We start from the raw sequence: 21,873 nt of genomic DNA, 5'->3' as shown, positions 1-21,873 counted from the left end.
TTTTTTTTTTTTTAAGCTACTCAGCAGCTGATTGGTGGATTTTCAATGAAGCAGGCTGAAGCTGATCCGCCACCTCACCTGTGTACAGGGAGCAGGTGAGCATGGCCAATCAGACGGCTCTGGGGTGAAATGCAGACAAACCTGTCGGGCAGACAGAGAGCGAGCGAGGGTGAGTGAGCCCCTTAGAGTCAGAGTGGGAACTCCCTCAGAGAGAGAGAGCGAGAGAGAGGAAGGAGGACAACACACACTCAGACATCCGGCGGGTCCTACATGCTGGTCAGAACACGCCGTGACATCAGAGTGACATCATGAGCTCCCCCACTGAGCACACAGACAGGTACTCCAAGGACAGGTAAATATTTATAGATGAAACAGTGCACTGTGTGTGTGTTTGTGTTTTTGCGTGCGTTTCCTGTCTCGTCATAAAGAGGAACTTCACTTCAAACTGTTTCTGCTGCTGGCGCTCGTTCTTCCTGACAGTCACTGAAGGGGTCCCTGTGATGTGTTCACTGTCTGATGTTTCCGGGGCTGTTTTGATCGGCCGACAGTGATGTCAGCTGACTTCCTGTTTGCTGTGGGATGTCATGGTTCAGTTTCTCATCTCTGATCACTTTCTTATTGATGAGTTTTGAAGTTCTGCAGCTCCTGATCAGGTTCTGGTCCTCAGACAGGAAGCTGATGCCTGTTTCTGGATCTGAGATCAGATTCAAAGACCAGAGAAGTCTCTCCTTTTAAAGCTTTTGATCCTCCTGAGTCCCTGAATACACTCTGAAAAATCTGAACGCACATGCAGAGACTCCTCTCACAGCCCCTGACTCATTCTCACCCGGTGGGTATGGCTTCCTCTCATAACTGAAGACAGCGTGTCAGAGGTCTCCGTTTGTAAAATTGAGGATACCGAGGATCTTTCAGCATCACTGTTTGATGAAGATGATTTCCCAGCATGCAGCTGCAAACACCTGATCTATGGAGCAGAATCAGCAGAAGAAAAAGAGAAGAGGCTTCAGAGTGTGGACACGATGCTGACGTAACTTCACCAAACAAACTTCCAATAATCTAAAACTTGTTTGACTTGATGCAGAAACAAACCGATCACCTCTCACCAAACTCCATCAGCTTTCTTCAGAACCTGCAGCTTCATCTCTGCTCTCAGGTGAGGGGCTGGGTAGAAGCTACTGCTTATCTGCTGATGTTTTACAGCACGCGGAGCTGAGGATCGGGGCTGGAAAGCTCGGAGTGACGGCGAGGACGAGGAGAACAATCACAACAAGAGGAGCTGAATCAGCAGCTCTCGGCCCAAGAGCACCATCTGCTGGAACGAGCTCAGAGCCAAGAATCCTGTCTGAGAGTGCCTGACCTGAGCCTCCTGCCTGACTCTGTGGGAAGATGGAGGTGAGGTGTGTGACACTGACAGGTGAGGAGGAACCGGACTTTAACCTGCAGCATGTACATTCACACACTGGGAGGTGTGGGTCAGTCTGTGTCCAGGTAAATGTCTGTCCTAGAGGAAATGATTGGCCCTGTTCTGTGCAGCCCGCCTGCAGTACCTCCACACTCCACTAGGCAGCCACCACCCACACTTTGAGAATCTCTGCGGGTGAAGAAGAATTAAGCAGACTGTATGATCTGCAGACTTCATTCTCTTAAACTCCTCCTCCTCACAGGTTCTCACCTCAGCAGCTCTCTGATTGGCTGAGAAGCTTTGTGAAGAGCTTTTATCTTCACAGAATTTTGAGAGCAGATTCATCGAAAGTTTTGGAATTTTCTTTGGTTCTCATTTTCTCAGGAGTGACTCTTAGTCCGAGGAACCTTTACAGACTTCCGATCCCTTCTCTTCTGCCTTTGGAACCCTCTGATCCTGACCTGTGGAGCATCATCAGAGTTCTGTTTTTACCCAGCCAGATCCTGAAGGTACCGCAGTGAAAATATGAACCCTCACCTGCAGAGGACCGCCCTCTTTCTGCTCCACACCTGGGCTCTGTTCCAGGAAGCAGGTTTAGCTACAACTCTGGGTTTGTTAACCCTAAAATGAGGAAACTTGGGTTTTCAGTTCCAGGAAGAGAGCTAACTCCTCTGAGTCAGTTACCATGGCAACAGACTCTGTGACCCTAACCTGGCAGGTTTTATCCAACAAACTGTCTCTGACTCCGCCCCTCCTGCTGCACCTGAACCACCTGTCTGACACTCCGATTCATTTCCTCCTTCATAAAGTGGCTGTCAGAGCGTCAGAGGAGCGAATTCATCGTTTATGTTTCTACAAACACTGAAATCCCAGTTAGACGTTAGTTTGTTATTTTTATTTGTAACATGAAGCTTTTACAGTCAGAGCGGGTCAGGCTGATTAAAGTGAGGATCGCACGTGTCATTCTCCACACTGACACGTGCGATCCTCCATCCATCGGATTAAAATGGAGGCTCCGCCCTTTATTTACCCATTGCCATGGTGAATCCTGGTATTGGTGCTCCATTGATGGATTTCTTTCCTTACTCGCGCATGCGCTAACTCAGGGTGATCATACTCAGAGCTGATTGAACTGACTCTGATCAGCTGTTCTAGAACAGGAAACTCAGAGTTGATCAACCCTGATTTCCAGCTACAGTAACATGAAGGTGTGGCAGCCTCACAACAAACAGAGGAACAAAGGAGCCCCGCCCCTACTCACATGTTCAGGTGTGTCTGAGATAGTTGGAGCTGTTGGTCAGGTTTGTTTAGTTTGATGTGATTTTTAATGATGAGCTGCTTGCCAAACTGAAGAGGTTTACCTGCTGACAGGTAACATCTTTGTTTGGCAGGAAGAAGCTAAAATTAGACTGTGTGTACTGTGTGTGTACTGTGTGTGTGTGTGTGTGTGTGTGTACTGTGTACCAGTGAATCATAAATCTCTGATGAGACATTTTTATTTAATGATCTTTAACTTTTAATAAACAACAACAAAAAACCATCCAAACACACACCTGAAGAAGAATACTCAGAAAATAAAGGTGGAGATTCTGAATCATGTGACAGTTTCAGTTTTTGTTTGCACTGCCAGGTCAGCTCCAGGGGCCTCGGGTCCCCCCAACATCCAGGACATGGAGCTGAATGAGGAGTGGCAGGATGACGGCTTCCCCAGGTCAGAGTTCACCTGTAACCTGACACTCAGATTAAAATCACAACAAACGTTATATTGTAGGTAAAGACCCTACAGTAATTATAGAAAAAAACCCAACAGTCAAAACAACCCATATGAGCAGCACTTGGTGACAGTGGGAAGGAAAAACCTCCTTTTAACAGGAAGAACCCTCCAGCAGAACCAGGCTCGGGGGGGGGGGACAGTCATCTGCTGTGACCATCTGCAGAGTGGGGTATAAACAGTGTAAAAAGAGGTGAATGAAAAGAAACAGTGCATTATGGGAACCCCCCAGCAGACTAGGCCTATTGTAGCGTAACTAAGGGAGGGTTCAGGGTCACCTGATCCAGTTCTAACTATAAACTTGATCATAAAGGAAAGTTTTAAGCCTAATCTTAAAAATAGAGAGGGTGTCTGTCTCCTGAATCCAAACTGGGAGCTGGTTCCACAGAAGAGGCGCCTGAAAGCTGAAGGCTCTGCCTCCCATTCTACTCTTAAGTATCCGAGGAACCACAAGTAAGCCAGCAGTCTGTTGGGGTGATATGGGACTATGAGGTCTTTGAGATAAGATGGGGCCTGATTTTTAAATTCTATTCTAGATTTAACGGGGAGCCAATGAAAAGAAGCCAATATGGGAGTATCCAAAGTCGTGCGCAGTGAGGATGTAAAACTATTGACAAGATAATCGACCTCACTGGGAGCAGAGTTTAGGTAGCCATATGTGAGGACAAGATCCAGAGTATGATTAAAGTGGTGGGTGGGCTCCTTTACGTTTTGAGAGAAACCAATTGAATCTAATATTAGCTTAAATGCAGTGTTGAGGCTGCCATTTTCAGCATCTACAGCATCAGATAAAAAGTCTGAGAAATCAGAAACTCTGAGTAAGGACCAGGTGGATGAACTCTCTAATTTGGGTGGACAAGGCTAAGGGTCAGGTTTTCTCTGGGTCTTTGTTTAGGTAATTTTTTCAGATTTTGGTGGTCTGCTAGCAGACAGTCTCTGTGGGGATGTGATTTTTGGGAGAATTAATAGATGTTAGCCATGCTATAATCAAAGCTAATGTGCGTGAGGAGACCCTGATTGATGCAGATAAAGGAATGCTAAGGTATGCTAACAGGCCTTTGTGTTATCTGTTTACCTGTTTTTACCTGGTTGGTGTTGCTGGGCTCACTGCTTCAGACCACTTCCAGAGGACGACACTGAAAATCCAGCAGAAGGCGCCAGAGACTTCGGTGAAAACCTGTTTTTGTAATCTAAAGCTTTATTTGTATATAAATCTACAAATGGCCAGAATTGATCAGAACAATCAGAAATCAATACCTGTTCACTCCTTTTCCAGCCTCACCCACCTTCCTCGCCCAATCAGTTAACAATGGAGGCGGAGCTAAGAAGCGTCTGGTTGCGCCAACTCTGAGCCTGACTCTGAACCGCCGCGACTCGAACGATCGAAACAGTTTCTCTGCGGCTGCGCTGTCAGGGACGCCAGATGACACACCATCACTTGACATCAACCTGGAAGCTCTGGAGACGCCGTCGGACAGCGAAACGGGAACCCTGCCGGACAGCGTGCATGACCTCGAGTGGGATGGTGAGTCACATGCACTCACAGGAAGTGACGTAAGAGAAAAACAGCTGACCTCAGACCTCTGTCTCCTAGATGACCTCCCTCGGATGGGGAAAGGTGGTGCTGTGGGTGTGGCCAGAAGTCCGGTGGAGCAGTCTGAGGGTCTGATGGAGCTGGATCAGCTGGACAGCAGGGGGCGTCGTTGGAGAAGGTTCTGCATCTCGGGACATGAATATCAGGTCAACATGAGCGTCCTGGAGCCTTACCTGCAGGTCCTGTCCCATGGAGGTCAGAGGTCACACACTCACCTGAAACACACCTAAAACACAGCTATAACTCAGCTGTAGCACACCAGCAAGAGGTCAGAGGTTACTATCTCACCTGAAATACAACTAGAATATTACCAGAGGAGGTCAGAGGTCACTAGCTCACATGAAACACACCTGTAGGTGACATGAAGACAGTAGTGTGTTGTATTTGAAATCACACCATGACAGCTCTGCTTGTGATTGGTTGACAGGTTACTATGGAGATGGGATGAATGCCATCATCCTGTTCACTTCCTGTTACCTGCCGGAGAACACGGTGGAGGACTACGAGTACGTCATGGACAACCTGTTTAGGTGAGCTTGGACCTAGACATTTTGGTCACATGTTAGCAGGTGTGAGCCACGCCCCCTTTAGCATCTGTGTTCACCCGCAGGTACATCGTGGGGACGCTGGACCTGATGGTCTCAGAAAACTACCTGCTGATCTACCTGTGCGCCATGGCTCCCAGAAACAAGCTGCCCTCCATCAAATGGCTCCACCAGTGCTACACGTCCATCGACAGGAGGTATGACGGCCTCACCTATCAACCCTGAGGGGCGGAGGCTTTACTTTCTCTTCCTTTTTAAAGGAACAGAGACTCTGAAGACGTGTAGCGCTTCTTATAACCACTCACTGTTCACGTCCCCACCTGTGTGTATGGAGACGAACGCGATGGCTGTCTGACCTTCTGAACGTCAACGTAACTGAGGAGGAAAACGTAGAGGCTGTTAGTGCAGCTGTACGTCAACACGAAGGCGGTCGCAGGAGCAGAGAGCGTCTGAGCTTCACAGTGGGTCACGTCCGTCACAGGAGGGTTAGAGATAGTTCTTGTTAAGCTCTGTTTAAATGTGCATAAGAGTTTTGTACTTTAAAACGATGGAGGAGGCGTGTGTGGTCACCTGTTTTAGTAATCAAATAATGATCAGTTAAAAAAACCAAGATGCATTTAATGCCTTCACTGCATTAATCTGATCAAACGTTCACACTTTGTAAGAGATGCTTTGATTGGACCCCTGCTCCATCTAGACACGACATCAACATCCACCCGTCTGTGTTTCCGCTTTTGCTGTCATGCTGCAACCAGTTTTGACCTGCGAGATGACCTCAGGAATTCAGCCATGTTTGCTGGGAATGCATCGGAGAGCTGAGAAGAGAACCACGGCTCTTTGGAGGTCACCTTCTCCCCACCTGCTGTGTCTCCTCATCCTCAGCAGAGCTCTGCAGACGAACATCACTTTCTTTACAACCAAAGCAGCGCCGTGCAGCTTTTTTAATCGTCCATAAACTCCGGTCTGTCAGAAGTAACAGCCATCACTGTGGAGTACAACCAGCTGTTAGTCACTGACCCAGAATGCACCGCACACGCAGAGTCACGATGACCTTTGAAGGTCACAATACGTATGAAACATTTAAGCAGTGAAAACCTCTCAGGTGTTTTTTAACAGTGGATTTAGCAGGAAGGGACATAATGGAGGTCCAAACAGTTCCAACAGGGCTGCAGCGTTCACTGTCCTCATGTCTCTGCAGGCTGAAGAAGGACCTGAAGGGGCTGCTGGTCGTCCATCCCGCCTGGTACATCAAAGCTCTCATCACTTTGGTCAAACCCTTCATCAGGTAAGCAGACACACGCACAGCAGTCCTCAGTACAGGATCATTTCAGTTTTCTTGTAGCCACCTCATGTGGCTGTTTCTGCTCTTAAACTGTACATTTAGTTTTTACTGGTCCCTGGTTGGATGTAGTGTCTTCCTACCAGCAGAAGGTGGCAGTGAAACACCAAAAAGAAGAAGAAGAAGCTGAACCAAAGCAGAGGCACCTTCAGTGAACCAGTTCATTTTAAACCCCTGATGTGTGCAACATGAAAAATCCATAATTTTTCCCCACTGAGACTCTCTGAGCACCGGCCCTCAAAATGTGCCTCATTAGCATAAAGAACAGTAGTTCAGAAGTTTCTGGAGCTTTCTGGAGAAACCGGAGCCCCCAAATTTAACAAGAACATCAAACACAAAAAGCCCTGCCTCTCTTCCCATGACAGCTTGGATAGGCTCCAGCCCCCCCATGACCCTGAACAGATAAGCGGAAGAGGATGGATGGATGGATTGATGGATCAAACTGACCTGTTTAACACTCAGCCTGAAAAAAACCTCTTTGAGCTCACTGCTTCACAGTGACTGTTTTTGCTGAATGTTGTAAAGATTGTTTGTTATGCAGATGTTGGATGTTGCAGTAGGAACGTTTCTTTTACAAATCCTGTCTCCAGTTTTCCTGCATTTAGTCGTCTTCTAAAGCTCAGACCCAAACCCAGCAGGACCTGAAGCTTTTCCTCCCTGTAGAGTTTAGATGGACCTTCTGTGGTCATTTCTACACTGCTCAGATTAAAAACTCCACGAGCGCGATTCCCTTAGAGCTTAAATTAGGGGTGCCCAAACTCAGGCCGTGGGCTGCTTCTGGCCCCGCCCCCTGCTTCCGGTCCACGAATTGATGTAAAAAAAAAAACCAAACATACAATTTGGCCCTTTAAGTTACTTTTTTTAACATTTCGCTTTCCCCTCCGATTAAGAGGGTTAAGTGAAATGTCAAAGTTATTTTTGACATCAATTTGCGGACCAGAAGCAGGGGGCGGGGCCGGAAGCGGCCCGTGGGCCACAAGTTTGGGCACCCCTGGCTTAAATGATCTCAGGTCCTGATGAAAGTCGTGCGTTATGTTCCCAGGAGTTCAAAATGCTGCCTTGTGCTTCCTCTGAGTGACATTAGAGACACAGTCTGTCTGGTTTCTTACTGCCTCTGCTTCACTTCTTCATGTTTTCTGTGGGGTTTGTTCACCTTTGACCTTTGCCCTGTTCTGCACAGTGATAAGTTCAGCAGGAAGATCCGATTTGTTCAGAGTCTCGAGCAGCTCTCCGAACTCATCCCCACAGACCAGCTGCAGATCCCAGACGCCATCTGCCAGTAAGACCCTCTGACTCTACTCTGATTCTGCTGCAACGCAGACTCTACTCTGACTCTACTCTGACTTTTCTGTAATTCAGACTCCTCTCTGACTCTGCTGTGACTCTAATTATTATAGTAATTTAACTGTAACTGACTCTGCTGTGTGTCTCAGGTCATTGGACCTGCTGTTTGTGACACTGTAGATGAACTTGTTTCTCCCGTTTTCCTGCAGGTTTGATCGGAAGTTGAACAGATGACATTCTGAGACTGTGGTCAGACTGGAGGGATCCTGGAGGTTGACAGGAGGCCTGCTGACCTTTGACCTGTAGCGTGTACATATGAAGAGACTACTGTATATTTGTGTTGGTGGGGGCCGAACGCGGAGAGGATGAACATGTTAACGGAAGAACTCTGCTGCTTCTTTTCTCTAAAGTTGAACAAGCTTTGACTTCCTGTTTATTTATTGACGTATTTAAGCTGCAGGTCAGAGTGAGGTGCTGGCACGCTGCAGCGTCACGTTTCTGTCTGAACCTCAGAACTATAGGATGTGTGGGGGCGGGCCTAATCAGGCGCTGTATATGCAGGTGATTGAACTGGTTTAGGGTTTCATGTCCAAATGAACCACATGGGCGGCACTTCAGTGCAGGAAGCTGCTCATTGTTCCGCTGATTGTGTTTCACCTACTGCACTTCCTGTAATAAAAGCATGGATCAAACAGCCCGACTCGTCCCGTTTGTAGCGTTTTACTGCAGCGCTGGAGCTTCATGAGGGTTGTTTCTACTTGATTAATATCTACGTGTAGCAGAATAGCAACAGCGAGCTTCTCAAATTGTTTCAGTGCCAGATTTAACCAGGTGTTTGTGTGCTGTGGGCTCTGAGCTACGTTTGGTCTCTATATCTATACAAACCCTTCCACCATATTGAAAAGGCAGAACAGACAGTGGTCCAATGTTTCAATGACATAACAGGAAGTTTAACCTAGTGCCGACTCAGCCTAAAAAACATTTTGCTTCATTTCTCAGGCCTGAAGTCAGCCCCACTCAGTTAATTGTTTGTAATTAAGGATTTAAAAATCTTTGTGTGGGTAAAAAAGGAAGATGCGATACGCCAGACCCAACAATTCAGAAGAGCTGAAGGCCACTATCAGAGCAACCTGGGCTCTCATAACACTCGAGCAGTGCCACAGACTGACTGACTCCACGCCACGCCGCATTGCTGCAGTAATCCAGGCAAAAGGAGCCCCAACTAAGTATTGAGTGCTGTACATGCTCATACTTTACTTTTTTTTATTTTTTATTTTAAAGCCTGTCATGTCTGGCAGATCTTGCAAACAGAACTGTGATCTGAATGCATGGTTGTGCAAAACATATTTGCTATTTCAAGATGAGCTCTATAGGTTCTCTATAGGCTCCTCTTGTTACTGTGACCCTTTATTTGAAAAAAAAGAGAGAAAAAAGAAGCAGGAAAGAGTGCAAGTAAGTAAAAAAAATAGTTCATCACTTCCACAAATAAAGACATTGTTTAAAGAGACAACACACAGAGTACTGGATGCAATGGTGGATGAACTTGGTCAGCAGGCTGTGGAGGTGATCGGGGAGGTTTTAACAGACATGAGCAGAACTGATCTGGTGCAGAGGCTGTCAGAGAGCAGCTCAGGATCCAAAGGTAAGTTGGTCTGCAGAGCGTGGTCTGTTAGATTTTATGGTTATAGCTGCCATGAAATTCATTCAGACATTGATGGCCCCCACAGGATGAATCTCTGTGACTTTAGTTAGTCTGGACTTTTCCTCTCGTACCACCAACAGGTTGACGTTTTCATTTCTAGTCAAATATTTCAGACTGTTGACTGATTGCCATGACCTTTGGTGCTCAGAGGATTTAACCATTTGGTGAGTCTCTGACTTTTCAGTCAAGGCAGCCATGACATCAGTAGCTAATCTTTCGATTGTCTTCTGCAGTAATAATAAAAACAGTAGTACTAACAGTATCCAGGTCTCGCACCCAGTTCTGTTCTCCAAGTTTAAATTAATCTCCACAACTGATCTTCTTGATATTGTTTTACACATGCACACTTCTTCCAGCCCAAAGGACAGTATCCCTCCTAAATTAATTAGAGGCTCTACCTGTCATCTCCCCCTGGCTTCTCTCTATTATAAATCAGTCCCTTTCATCAGTCTGCATTTCATCCACTGTCTTTCCTCTGCTTAAAAAACCCTCCTTAGACCCAACTGTTTGAGATAATTACAGGCTAATTTCCAAACTGTCATTTAGTTCTAAAATCCTTGAGAAAGTTGTTGTTCATCAGCTTCTTCAGTTACTTGAAGGAAACAATATCTCTGATAAATTCCAATCTGGTTACTGACAAAACCATAGAACTGAAACAGCTCTATTAAAAATTACTGACGATTTTCTTATGGGATCAGATAAAGGTGAATGACAGAAGATGCTCACCATCACTCCATCTACTTTCACTGACCAGGATTTTTGATTTTATTGTGAAATCAAGTTTATTTGGTGATCAGGTGCAGTGAGTTATTGAATAAACTGCTGACAAATTTAACCTGATGAGAGAAATTACAGTCAATACTTGTAATGACTAACAGTTACGTCCCGCGGGCCTTTAGGGGACAAGGGAGCAACATACGATCAGGAAATGAACCACAAAAAGAACAGAATCGTTCGCAGCACGCAGCCGTAACACTAACCTTTTAGGAAATTAATTAAAATTATTAAATTATTGCTTAATTATAACAAAACAAATTATTGTGTATTTAGAAATGCAAACAAAAATACATTTCAATTTATGAGGAACAAAGTTGAAATACAAGTGCATGAACATAAACTGAGACCTAACTATACTGAAAAGTTCATATAAACACTGGAAAAACAAAAATGTCTAAATGATTGCAGTATTATCTCAAACTGAATGGAGAATCATTTCTACATTAACTGTATTGTTCCATAACCATACACGGTCACTCTGTGGAGGTATGGGGAAATGTACAAAGCACACAACACTAATACTGTCACGGCTGGTGCAGGCAAGGCAGGGAGGACCCCAGTGCAGGACACGACGAGAGCTGGTTTGGCGTGCAGGTTTATTTAAAACAGGCTTCAAACAAGATACAGGCAGATGGGGAGCCCGCAACAAAAAGACACATGCAACTCGAAACTTGAAACACTCGAAAACTTGGAAAACAAAACACACAGCAGTTGTCACACACACGAGGACAAGACGAGGACCCGAACAAGGAACAGAGGGAAAACTAAGGGCTTAAATACACACAAGGGGATTAGAGCAAGTGGAAACAGGGGACGACAGGTGAACCAAATGAACCTAATGACAAAGGGGAAGCAGAACTAAACACAAAGCACAGGTAACACGAGACTGTCAAAATAAAACTGGAACTGACTAAACATAACAGACACAGACCTAACACTGAAAACTTAACAAAGGGAACATACACAAAAAACAACAAGGGAAACTAAACATCATATTCAAACAATATAACTAAGAAACACTGAGAAACATAACCTAAAAAGCATAACAAAGAAAACAACACAAAAGAAACTCAAAACGCTCGGCCAGCGGTCCAGGACCATGACAAATAGAGTTTATGTGCTGCAGAAGGTTTAAGAATAACAAGGATGAGATCATTACAAACCAACCTACAGATTATTCAGGATCATTGATCTCAACAACGAGTGGTACTGTACAAAGCACAAAACAATCTCGTTACACACTGGAAACAGTGTAAACTCAGAGGAAAAGGTATGTCAGGACAAATATTAATAAAGAGCTGTGGCAGAAAATCAAGATGTTCACTGTGTAAATTAAAAAATACAAATAATTGATGTGGCGTAAAACAAGAAAGAAGCAAACATGATAAACAGACTGTAAAAATTAAACTGTCATTGTGCTGTAACAACAGATTTACCTTCAGGCACAGCGAGGATGAGTATGGAGGCGACTCCTCCAATCAGAAGGGTTGCTACACTGAGAAAAAAAAAATCGTTGACTTAACATATTTTTTTCTTTTCAACTGGTTCTACATAATTGTATTTAGTTAGCTGAAAAGAAAAAAGAATATAGTAACCTGACTTTATGACAATGAGTTTAATTAAGATGAAATGAATGAATTAATCCAACTACTTCAAATCACTTCAGATTGACAAAAGAGAAGTTAGCTGAACTAACTATACTTTTTTTGTGTTAGTTTGACAAAGCATGCACACATTCAGTGAACTTATTTTGCTTTTTTCCCCCCTCAACATAAACAAATTATGTTACTTTAACAACTAAAATTTGCTTTCCATCAACTGATGAAGTAATAAAAAAAAAACTTAACTCATTTTTTTTCTAGTTAAATTCAAGTTTGTCAACAGGTTCCACACAAATGAATGAAGTAGGTCTAATGTAATTTTGTTATCTTTATTTAACCCCAGAGATCTTAAACATAACATTCTTTTAACCAAGTTAACAGTCACAAAAGCATCAACTGACAAACAATAACAAACTTTCATGTTCAAATGTCTCATATTTTTACAACATTAAGCCTTAGCAAGGTCAAAGAAATGCAGTCTTAAAGGACAATTCACAGTGCAAACGTCAGTCATGAGAATAGTAATGCAGAACATAGTGTAATAATTCTGAGGATTCACACTCACAACTTGGAAATGTGTCAATTATAAAAACAAACAAAGAAAAAACTGAAAACAAAAATACATTTCACTCAACTGAAAAATGCAAACCAAATCATGCAACAATTTATCCAAATTGGTGTATTGAAACTATCACCTGCCATTTTATGACATGTATAATGATGGATCATTCATGCTTTTAATCATTTATTTAATCATGCCCTCTCATTTAAAGTGTCCCCAGCTGCATTTCTTTTGTATTTACAATGGTAAATATTAGTGCTACACTCAAGCTCAAGATACAGTTTGTTCATATAGTTTGTTGCTGAGCATCAGTCCCTTCGTTGAAAGTTGGACGAAGATCTTCTGAAGCACCTCCAAGAAGACTTTTAGTTCTTTCGGGTAGCACAGATTCATTGCATATATGACACCCATTAAGACTGCACATGCAGATGCAACATCACCCAGGTCCTGGAGAAGTTCAACTCCTTCAACCACAAGCCCAACATCTGCTGGAGGAGTAGTGGCTTCACCTCCCTCCGCCTTTATGCTGTAGATGCCAACAGTTAGCTGCTCAATATCCCTCTGCACAGCTGGCCCATCTGAATCCATTATCAAAGAAACCAATGAACCCCTGAAATGCTAACCAGATGACAAAGTTGTTTCAAATGATTTTGTCTGATATGAATTCTTCCATTTACCAGGATATGTTGAATTAAATCCAAAGCTTCTGTCATGTCAAGTCTGGAAATTCTTCCAATTTTTGGGGCCTAAACCATTGTATACAGTGCATCCCAAAAGTGTCCCAGTGCTTCAGTTTTACCACATTTTGTTACATTAGATCCTTATTCCAAATTGGATTAAATTAATGTCTTTCCTCAGAATTCTACAAAACAAATACCCCATCACAACAATGTGGAAAATGGTTTGAGGGTTTTGCAACTTTATTAAAAATCGAAAACCAAGAAATCACATTTACGTAAGTATTCACAGCCTTTGCCATGAAGCTCAAAATGGAGCTGTTTATGCTGATCATCCTTCAGCTGTTTCTAGAGCTTAAATGGAGTCCACCTGTGGTAAATTCAGTTGATTGCACTTGAGAAACAAGCTTCTTGGGTCTGATGACACAAAGGTTGAACTCTCTGGTGTGAATGTTGTGGGAAAAATTTGGAGATGAGGGGAAAAGTAGTGATTCTCACACATTCCCAAACTGAAAACATCTTTTGTCAGGCAGCTGCCAGGGATCACAGCAGGCAAGCAGCGGTAAAACCAAGCAAGAACTAATCATGAGCATAAACAAAAATGAACCATAGGTTGAGAAAAATACACGAGTGAACTAAATGTGCGCGCTTACAAATAGAACAAATGTATTTAAACCAACCAATTTATTTGAAACTAAAATGATGTGTTTGTATGAATGGTGCATAAGGGTGTTACCGACTTTGCTGGAGTGTGGCCACAGGTTTGGCCATCACAGACTCAAATTTTATTTGCTGCAGCTTTTATTATTGTTTCAAAGTATTAAAACAATGTCCAAGTTCAGTTTATTAGTTCGACTTGTAATGTTTAATCGAGACTGCTCAGTCTGTGTGATTCTCAAAAGAGAAAAAGTGCAAATGATTCACTGGTATGTGCATTTTTTTAGACCAAACACAGTAAAACTTGTTAAAACTATAAACACTGGTTAATTGTCAGCTTTATCAGCTTATTCCTTTTTCAAAACAGTATATAACTTATAGCTCAGCTTACCAGAAGAAATAAACATTGACAGTAAAACCACGGATTTTGTAGGCTTCGTTGTATTTGCTTGTGTCTTTCTGCTGGCTGCCGTTTTAAGGCTGAGTTGTGGCATTTTTAAACGTACGCCTTGATCAGACTTGAACCGAGCAATCGGTGTGGCTTTTATACTTGACGCCTGAGTTGGTGCAGTATTCTACAAAAATGAACCTTCATAGAGGGATCTTAAAAATGTCGGTATAGGCAAACCTGCTCTGCAAAAGCACCTGCCAAATAAACCATTGACGCTGGGTGATCGCCGCTGAAGCGCAGATTAAATGCCCTTACTAGCCGTGAAAGGCTGATTAAGACGTAGCCTATCCCCGCGGAGTCGGGGATGTGTCCTGCAGGTTTTAGATGTGTCCTTGATCCAACACACTTGAATCAAATGGTGGAATTACCTCCTCAGTACGCACTCAAGTTTTCCAGAGTCCTGCTCATGACTTCTGCATTTGAATCAGGTGTGTTGAAGCAGAGACACATCTAAAACCTGCAGAATCCGGTTCTCGAGGCCTGGATGTGAGGATCCCTGGCATAAGCCATTAGTGGAGGATTCACTGAGTATTGTGGTTTCTTGACATTGATGCCATGATGTTGTGATTGAAGGAATTCTTGGTCAACACAGTCTTTATAAATAAGGTTTATTACAAAAAGACAATGTCAAAATGCAGATGCTCAAGACATCTGGATGAGAGAAAGCCAATGATCTTCTACACCCAGAACAAAGACAACTACAGCCTTATATAGGCTTTAACATCTGGTACACACGTTGTCACCAATAGACTGAGCCCCCAAGAAAGCTGGTAGAAACCAGAGAATCCTCAGTTTTACACCTTTACTTATTTGGTCAAGATAAACAGGGAAGATGAGCTTCCAAACCTGAGAGGCCCCTTCCTGGAATTCTCCTATATGTTTACCAGAGAAACATACATGCAGTTTCACACAGGTGTGTCAGACACTACAGTATCTGAGTATTAAAAATAATTCAATGAAATGCAAGTTTTGCTGTGCCTTTGCTGGAATTTGTTCTATTTCTTAGAAATGTGACTTTCAGATAATTTTTTTTTTTAAGGCCTGACACTACTTTGTTTCTCCTCCACTTGTCCAGTTTCCTCACTTTTTTCAAGAAGGCACTGGACACCATGCTGAGATATCCCAAGTCTTTGGGAATCACCTTGTTGTTGAAAAATACAATTTTATTCCTGTCAAACTCCCTTATTTTTCATAGATTAAACTAAAAGTATGGGGACAGATTGTAGGTTTTTTGCGACAGGCTGCTCGTCCCTTTAGTTTGGATACCGAAAGCATCCACTCAGAAGGCTTTTTGCATGCAACAGTGTTGCATGCAAAATCAAGCAATCAGGCTAAGGTCAATCAGCTAGCTGTAAGTTATCTACACTTCATGAATCCAGTCATGGTTAGTCTGATTTAGCAGCCCCAGAGGTTAGTTAACCTCACTCATAAGACAGCTCATAATAATATGAATTACAGTAATCAGGTTTGCTTTTAGATCACAAAAATCAGTGTTAAAAATCCTTTTCAAAAACACACAATACACATAATAAAATGCAAACTGGAAAAAATGTTGAAATACTGAAAAACACGACTGTGATGGCCACTGGGCTGGCCTTGTTTTCTTATTGCTGGTGTCTACCTTTTTCAGGTAGCTACTGGGTGGAGCCCACCCAATTTTAGATGCAGCACACCTGAGCATGTCAAGCCCAGGTGCACGCATCCCTGCCTGAACCTACGGGAGACTCCTTTTTGGTCCTCTTGGAGGCTGCTTGGCTGACAAAGTCTTTTGGTACATTCTCATTCATACATCCTCTATGCATTTAAATATAGGCTGCATAATGATATTCTGATAATCATTCTTTATCTTTGTTTTTTTAAATTGTCAAATTAATGTTTCGGTAAGGTGTAACTGGTCAAATATTTTGTTGTTTTAACACAGCAGCAAATTGTAACTTTAAAGTCTAAGTAACAATTAATGAGTGAAACTCTGAAGTCATACAACAAGGGTCTTTATCTAAATGGGCCTTTTTTCCCCATACATCCCTTCGTGCTGATACTTTTATGTTAGACTGATACAGCTCTGTTCCTAAATAAACCACTGTAAAACACACATCTGGAAATTCTTGACGATGTGTGTGGTTCTTATCAGCTTTGCAGAGTCTAAATGCTGCTTTTACTCATGCTCCTAAGTCCTGATGAATATACTGATGTCCTGCTATGAACAGAATTTAATTCTGAACACTAACAAAGCAAATGTAGCACATATGAAGCAATGTTAACATTTATTCAATTCAAAACAATAAAATACAACTCAATTCAGTTCAGTTAATTCAATTTAATTCAATCCAATTCAGTTTCATTTGCATAGCACCATATCAACAATAAAGGATAGAGGGGGAAAAAAGTGGGTGAAAGGAGTCAGGAGGTGAAAGGAGAGTAAAGGAGAAAAGGGGAAAGGAGGTGAAAGGAGAACGATAATCAGTCAGTTGCTGTAGGACGGACACAGCAACAACACAGAGTTTTGAGTTTCTGGAAAAAAACCATTTTTTTCTTCTTTGCCTTCTTAAATGATGGAGGTTTAGCAGGGGGGTCCTCACTGGGCTGAACCCAAGACAAAGGCAGGCTTTCAGCAGGGGGTTCCTCAATCTTCTGAACCTCAGACACAGATGGAGGTGTAGCAGGGAGTTCCTCACTGAGCTGAAGCTCAGTCAAGGATAGAGGTGTAGCAGGAGGTTCATCACTGGGCTGAAGCTCAGTCAAGGATAGAGGTGTAGCAGAGGGTTCATCACTGGGCTGAAGCTCAGTCAAGGATAGAGGTGTAGCAGGGAGTTCCTCACTGAGCTGAAGCTCAGTCAAGGATAGAGGTGTAGCAGGAGGTTCATCACTGGGCTGAAGCTCAGTCAAGGATAGAGGTGTAGCAGTGGGTTCCTCACTGGGCTGAAGCTCAGTCAAGGATAGAGGTGTAGCAGAGGGTTCCTCACTGGGCTGAAGCTCAGTCAAGGATAGAGGTGTAGCAGAGGGTTCCTCACTGGGCTGAAGCTCAGTCAAGGATAGAGGTGTAGCAGGGAGTTCATCACTGGGCTGAACCTCAGTTAAAGGCAGGCTTTCAGCAGGGGGTTCCTCACTCTTCTGAACCTCAGACATTGGCAGACTTTGATTAGGGGTTTCCTCAAAGAGCTTGCAAATGTACTTCTTTGCTACAGCAGAAATCGTCTTGAGAAGCTCTGGTGCAAAGTTCGAAATGTTGTGGAGCAGAATGTGGAGTGGGTATTTCTCCCTTATTTCTCTCCGGATGGTCTGGACCAGGTCGTCTCTAATGGAGCCGGAGAAGATGGCCTGGCTTTCCATTGCTCTGACAGTCTTGGCGACCTTGTCCAAAGTGGCCTTTGTAAGACTGGTGCAGACTATGCTCAGACTTTGGGATTCCATGTTCAGGAGGGGTTTGGGAGGAAGCTGCCAGAAGCCCTGCAGGACTCTGGGAACAACCTCTATCACCACCTCCTCTGCAGTGTGCAGTCTGGAGGTCTGGCTTTCCTGCTGCTTCTTTTTCAGGAGCTCAATGTATGTTTTGGCCAGGTGGAGGAGTTTAGGGTTTCTGTAGATGAAGGTTATATGTGTTGTTTTAAACCCAGAAATAATGAAACACTGTAGTTGAACTGTTAATGATTGTTTATCAAATGTGACTCACTGAAATGTAGGAGGTGTGGCCTTCGGAAATTCGAGTAGCATCCAGGCTTGAAATTCAACGTCCCTCATTTTATTGATAACGTTTACTGCCCACACCTGGAACAAAAACACATAAAGTGCACTTTTGTTTTGAGCTTTTGTGAACTTAGTGAAAAAAAATCTACAAATCAATACAAGTGTCATCAGCTTTCTAGACTTACTAGTTTCAGAAGAGGTTTGGCCTCTGTTTCCTCCAGATCCTCCAATTTAAACTCCCAGAGCCTTGAAAGGAAACAAAACAGGTTTTAACTCAGCATTTACACTTTGTTACAAACAGACTATCAGGTGTGAGCTGGATGCTCTGTAGGTGTCTCAGTAACTCACTGCTCTCTAAGTGTTTTTCTGCTCTCCTCCACCAACAGGTTACTCATATCTTCCGCAGTGATGTGAGGTGGGATCTGATTATTTTGCTGCAGTCTGAGGAACTCCCTCATTATTGCAATCTAAAAATAAAAGTAGATATTCAATCAAGACCACACTGTTTTGCAGACTTCAACATATTTGATGTCAGTTTGGGCTTGGATGGATAGTGGATCTTACCTGAGTCTTGTAGCCTTGAACGTGCCAACAGGTGTTAACAGCTGTTTCATATATTGGTGTGTTAAACAACACCTGGCATAGAAATAAGAAATTACTCATCATTAGTTCATTTGATTCTCAGTTTGTTAACTTAAAAAAAACATCAACCTCTTTAAAATGTTTAAATGCAGTACAAAGAAAAACTCTCTCATACCCTGATGGGTTTGTAGATTCCTCTACTCGCTTCCATGGAAATGCTGCTGTTGTGTATCTCAACAGGGAACAGAAACAGGCAAATATACTCAAAAAAACTTTGTCAACTCAAAGACAGAAACCAAAAATCCTCTGAACTCGATCGTCTCTCCTGCACAAATGAATTGTTTTGGATGTTTGAAGTGGAATTCTAGAACTGCCTGATGAGTTCTCTGTTCATAACTAGGGATGGCATGATACCACTTTTTTATGTCCGATACCGATACCGATCTTTTAAATTTGGATATCAGCCGATACCGATATAAATCCGATATTTAAAATTTATCTAGGCATTTAAAAACATAAAAAAAATTTTTTTAAAAAGAGGTCAACAGTCTCTCACACAACAAAATCAAAGTCTTTTAGCTGTCCCACATAAAAGACTAAGGACCAGGGTGGACAGAGCTTTTTAGGCAGTGGCACCAAAGCTCTGGAACTGTTTACCACTCCAGCTCCATTTAGCTGTCTCTGTGGCATCATTTAAAAAATAGTTGAAAACTTTTCTGTTTAACCAGGCTTTCTGGTTTCTGACTTTATTTTTATTCTTTTAATATGGTAATGTTATTATGTTTTCAACATAGTGTTTTCTGGGGGTGGGGGTGGGGGGTTGATATTGTGTTTTAATTATTGTACAGTGCCTTTCTGTCTGTGAAAAATGTTATATAAATAAATTTTACTTACTTACAACTTACTTATATTGATTACCTAAGTAACTGGATAAGAAATACTTTTTTTCAACGGTTCATCTGCATATTTTAACTTCTGTACTGCAGTTTTTCCCTGTGTGAAACAAGCAGGGTGGATGGAGCAGCTACAAAGTTCTCTTTTCTTCACTTACTGATCAGGTGGTTGATGAAGGACCTCCAGCTGTTTCCCAGTAAAGGTTTATGGAGGTTACAGGGACGAAAAAGACGAAAAGAAATTTCCTTCTGCGCCATCTGAGCTCACCGGCTCCGCCTCTTTCCGCTTGTGCAGACAGACTGCTCGTAAATCAGCTGACTGCTGCTGTTTTGTCATCAGTGTTTATGTTGACAAACTGGGGGCTGCTGAGCGTAATCTTGTAATGCTTTATATTTACAAGCATTCTCCTAAATACGTTTCTACTGCAGGTCTATATTTAGTCACAAATCAGGGATTAAAGTATCAAAAATATTTTGACGGGGAAGGGGTCCTTCCGGTACCGGACGGTCACTAGTGCTAATAGCTGCGCTCACTAGCAGTATGTCCGGGAGCTGAAGTAGAGAAAAAAAAATAACAGCTGATTCTCAGCACAGCGAGCACAACACACAAACAAGACAGAGAGCGGTGGAGGCGGAACATGTCAGCGATGATCGCTCACTGTCAAAGGGAATCCGTCGCAGCGACGGCGAACTTTATAGAATGTGCGGAGGGTTTTTTCCCTAACTCCTGATCCCCCACTCCAATCCAGTAGGTGGCGGTAATGCAGCTCTAAGCTGGTTTGGTTAGCCGCAAACCCACATGAAGAAGAAGACGACGGAGCACTGTAATTCAGCTAATGTGAGCGAACCGTTATTTAATGTATCGGATTACATTTTTTATTTCTCTCCGATATCCGATCCAGTAATTTAGGCCAGTATCGGACCGATACCGATACTGAATATCGGATCGGCGCATCCCTATTCATAACACAGCAGGTCACCGTGGAAACACTGATGTTGTTACATAAAAATTCTTTATTTTTTTAACACTACATTATACTACACTTTATTTAAAAAAAATACATTTATTGTATAGATAAATAAAATGTAGTCTACAGCTGTACTGTAGCCATATAAGAGCTTCAGATCTTCCAGGAAGGTTTTCCACAAGGTTTAGGAGTTTTTATGGGACGAATTGTTTTTGTTTCTTTTTCAGATGTTACGTAATATGCACTTTTGATTTTGGATAAAGTTTGCAATGGAAAAAAGAATGAAGCAGTAGATTTTAAGCACTTAGAGACTCTGGCAATAAGCAGTTTGGCTGTTATTTAGATCCGTGGTGGCCCAATAACTAAGACCTCCCTTATTTAATTCTATTGCATTTTCATGAACAATGACACCTTCTTTTTTGTAATTTTGTACTTGTACACCACCACAATGGATTCTGAATCAAATGCACATTTTCAGCTTTAATTCAAGGGGTTCAATAAAAGTATTGCACTAATTGTTTAGGAATTATAACCATATTTAAACAGAGTTCAGCATTTTTCAGAGGCTCAGAAAGAGTAACTTCACAAAAGACCTCTTTCCATGTGAGGGGATGCAGTCATGGTTGCATGAAGAGCAGCAGGCTGGGCATACAAGCCTGAAAAGTTCTCATGAACTCTAGTGTGAAGGAGCCCAAGTTTGACAATCAGCTGTGATGTCAGCCCCACTCAGTAAATTGTTTGTAATTAAGGATTTAAAAATCTTTGTTTAAAGATTAAAGCAGCAGCTGTTATAAATTCTCTTTTCAGCTAAAACTTTGCAGCAGGTCTTGGTTTTTTTTGTTTGTTTGTTTATTTTTTAATCAGATTGCATTTTTTAAGTCCAACTGACGGACTTACAGTTAGATAAAGACTTCAAAAATGAGTGTCTGGAAGCATTATCAAGATGACTGCAGAGTATAAATAATCAAAACAAAGTTCACTCTCAACCTGAAACCACAGCTTTTACAGAGGTTGAGCAATGAATGGAACACTGTAAATGATGTTGATCACATTTTTTTTTATATAGCACCAAATCGCAACAACAGTCATCTCGGTGCTTTATATGAAACGTGAAGACCCTACAGTAATGCATAGGTGGGGGTTGAGGTGCCTGGAGAGGGAGCTCAGGACTGGTATGTAAGCATCTTTGAGTACCATGAAAAGGGCTATATACATCTGAGGCATTATTATTATTATTATTATTATTATTATTATTATGTAAATGGGGGACAGTTGGTGTCATAATCCAACTCCTCTGTTCAGTGATGGTTGTTCACAGTGGATCTAGATGACTTCTCTAACTCCTCTTTCAAGCCTTGGCAAATGTTTTCGTACGCGCTGAGAG

General features: G+C 42.6%; 1 protein-coding gene across 3 annotated transcripts; it reads left to right on the top strand.

The window, feature by feature from the left end:
* The first annotated feature begins 206 nt into the window (after positions 1–206).
* On the top strand, positions 207–8,624 carry bnipl (BCL2 interacting protein like). Of its 3 annotated transcripts, none has more exons than XM_030749514.1 (10): positions 207–337; positions 3,033–3,113; positions 4,290–4,342; positions 4,450–4,698; positions 4,768–4,962; positions 5,195–5,297; positions 5,378–5,509; positions 6,511–6,597; positions 7,832–7,930; positions 8,145–8,624. In XM_030749514.1, the coding sequence occupies exons 1-10, from the start codon at positions 309–311 to the stop codon at positions 8,167–8,169; spliced, it is 1,053 nt and encodes a 350-aa protein (XP_030605374.1). In that variant the 5' UTR covers positions 207–308; the 3' UTR covers positions 8,170–8,624. The 3 variants fall into 3 exon arrangements, with proteins under 3 accessions (XP_030605374.1, XP_030605373.1, XP_030605375.1); XM_030749513.1 differs by having other exon boundaries at positions 217–352; XM_030749515.1 differs by lacking the exon at positions 207–337 and adding an exon at positions 2,425–2,671.
* Positions 8,625–21,873: the final 13,249 nt, after the last annotated feature.

This window comes from Archocentrus centrarchus, chromosome 16 (genome assembly GCF_007364275.1).
Source record: "Archocentrus centrarchus isolate MPI-CPG fArcCen1 chromosome 16, fArcCen1, whole genome shotgun sequence".
Taxonomy (NCBI): Eukaryota; Metazoa; Chordata; class Actinopteri; order Cichliformes; family Cichlidae; genus Archocentrus; species Archocentrus centrarchus.
The sequence above is the reverse complement of the archived record's forward strand: the minus strand, read 5'-3'. Positions and strand labels throughout refer to the sequence as shown.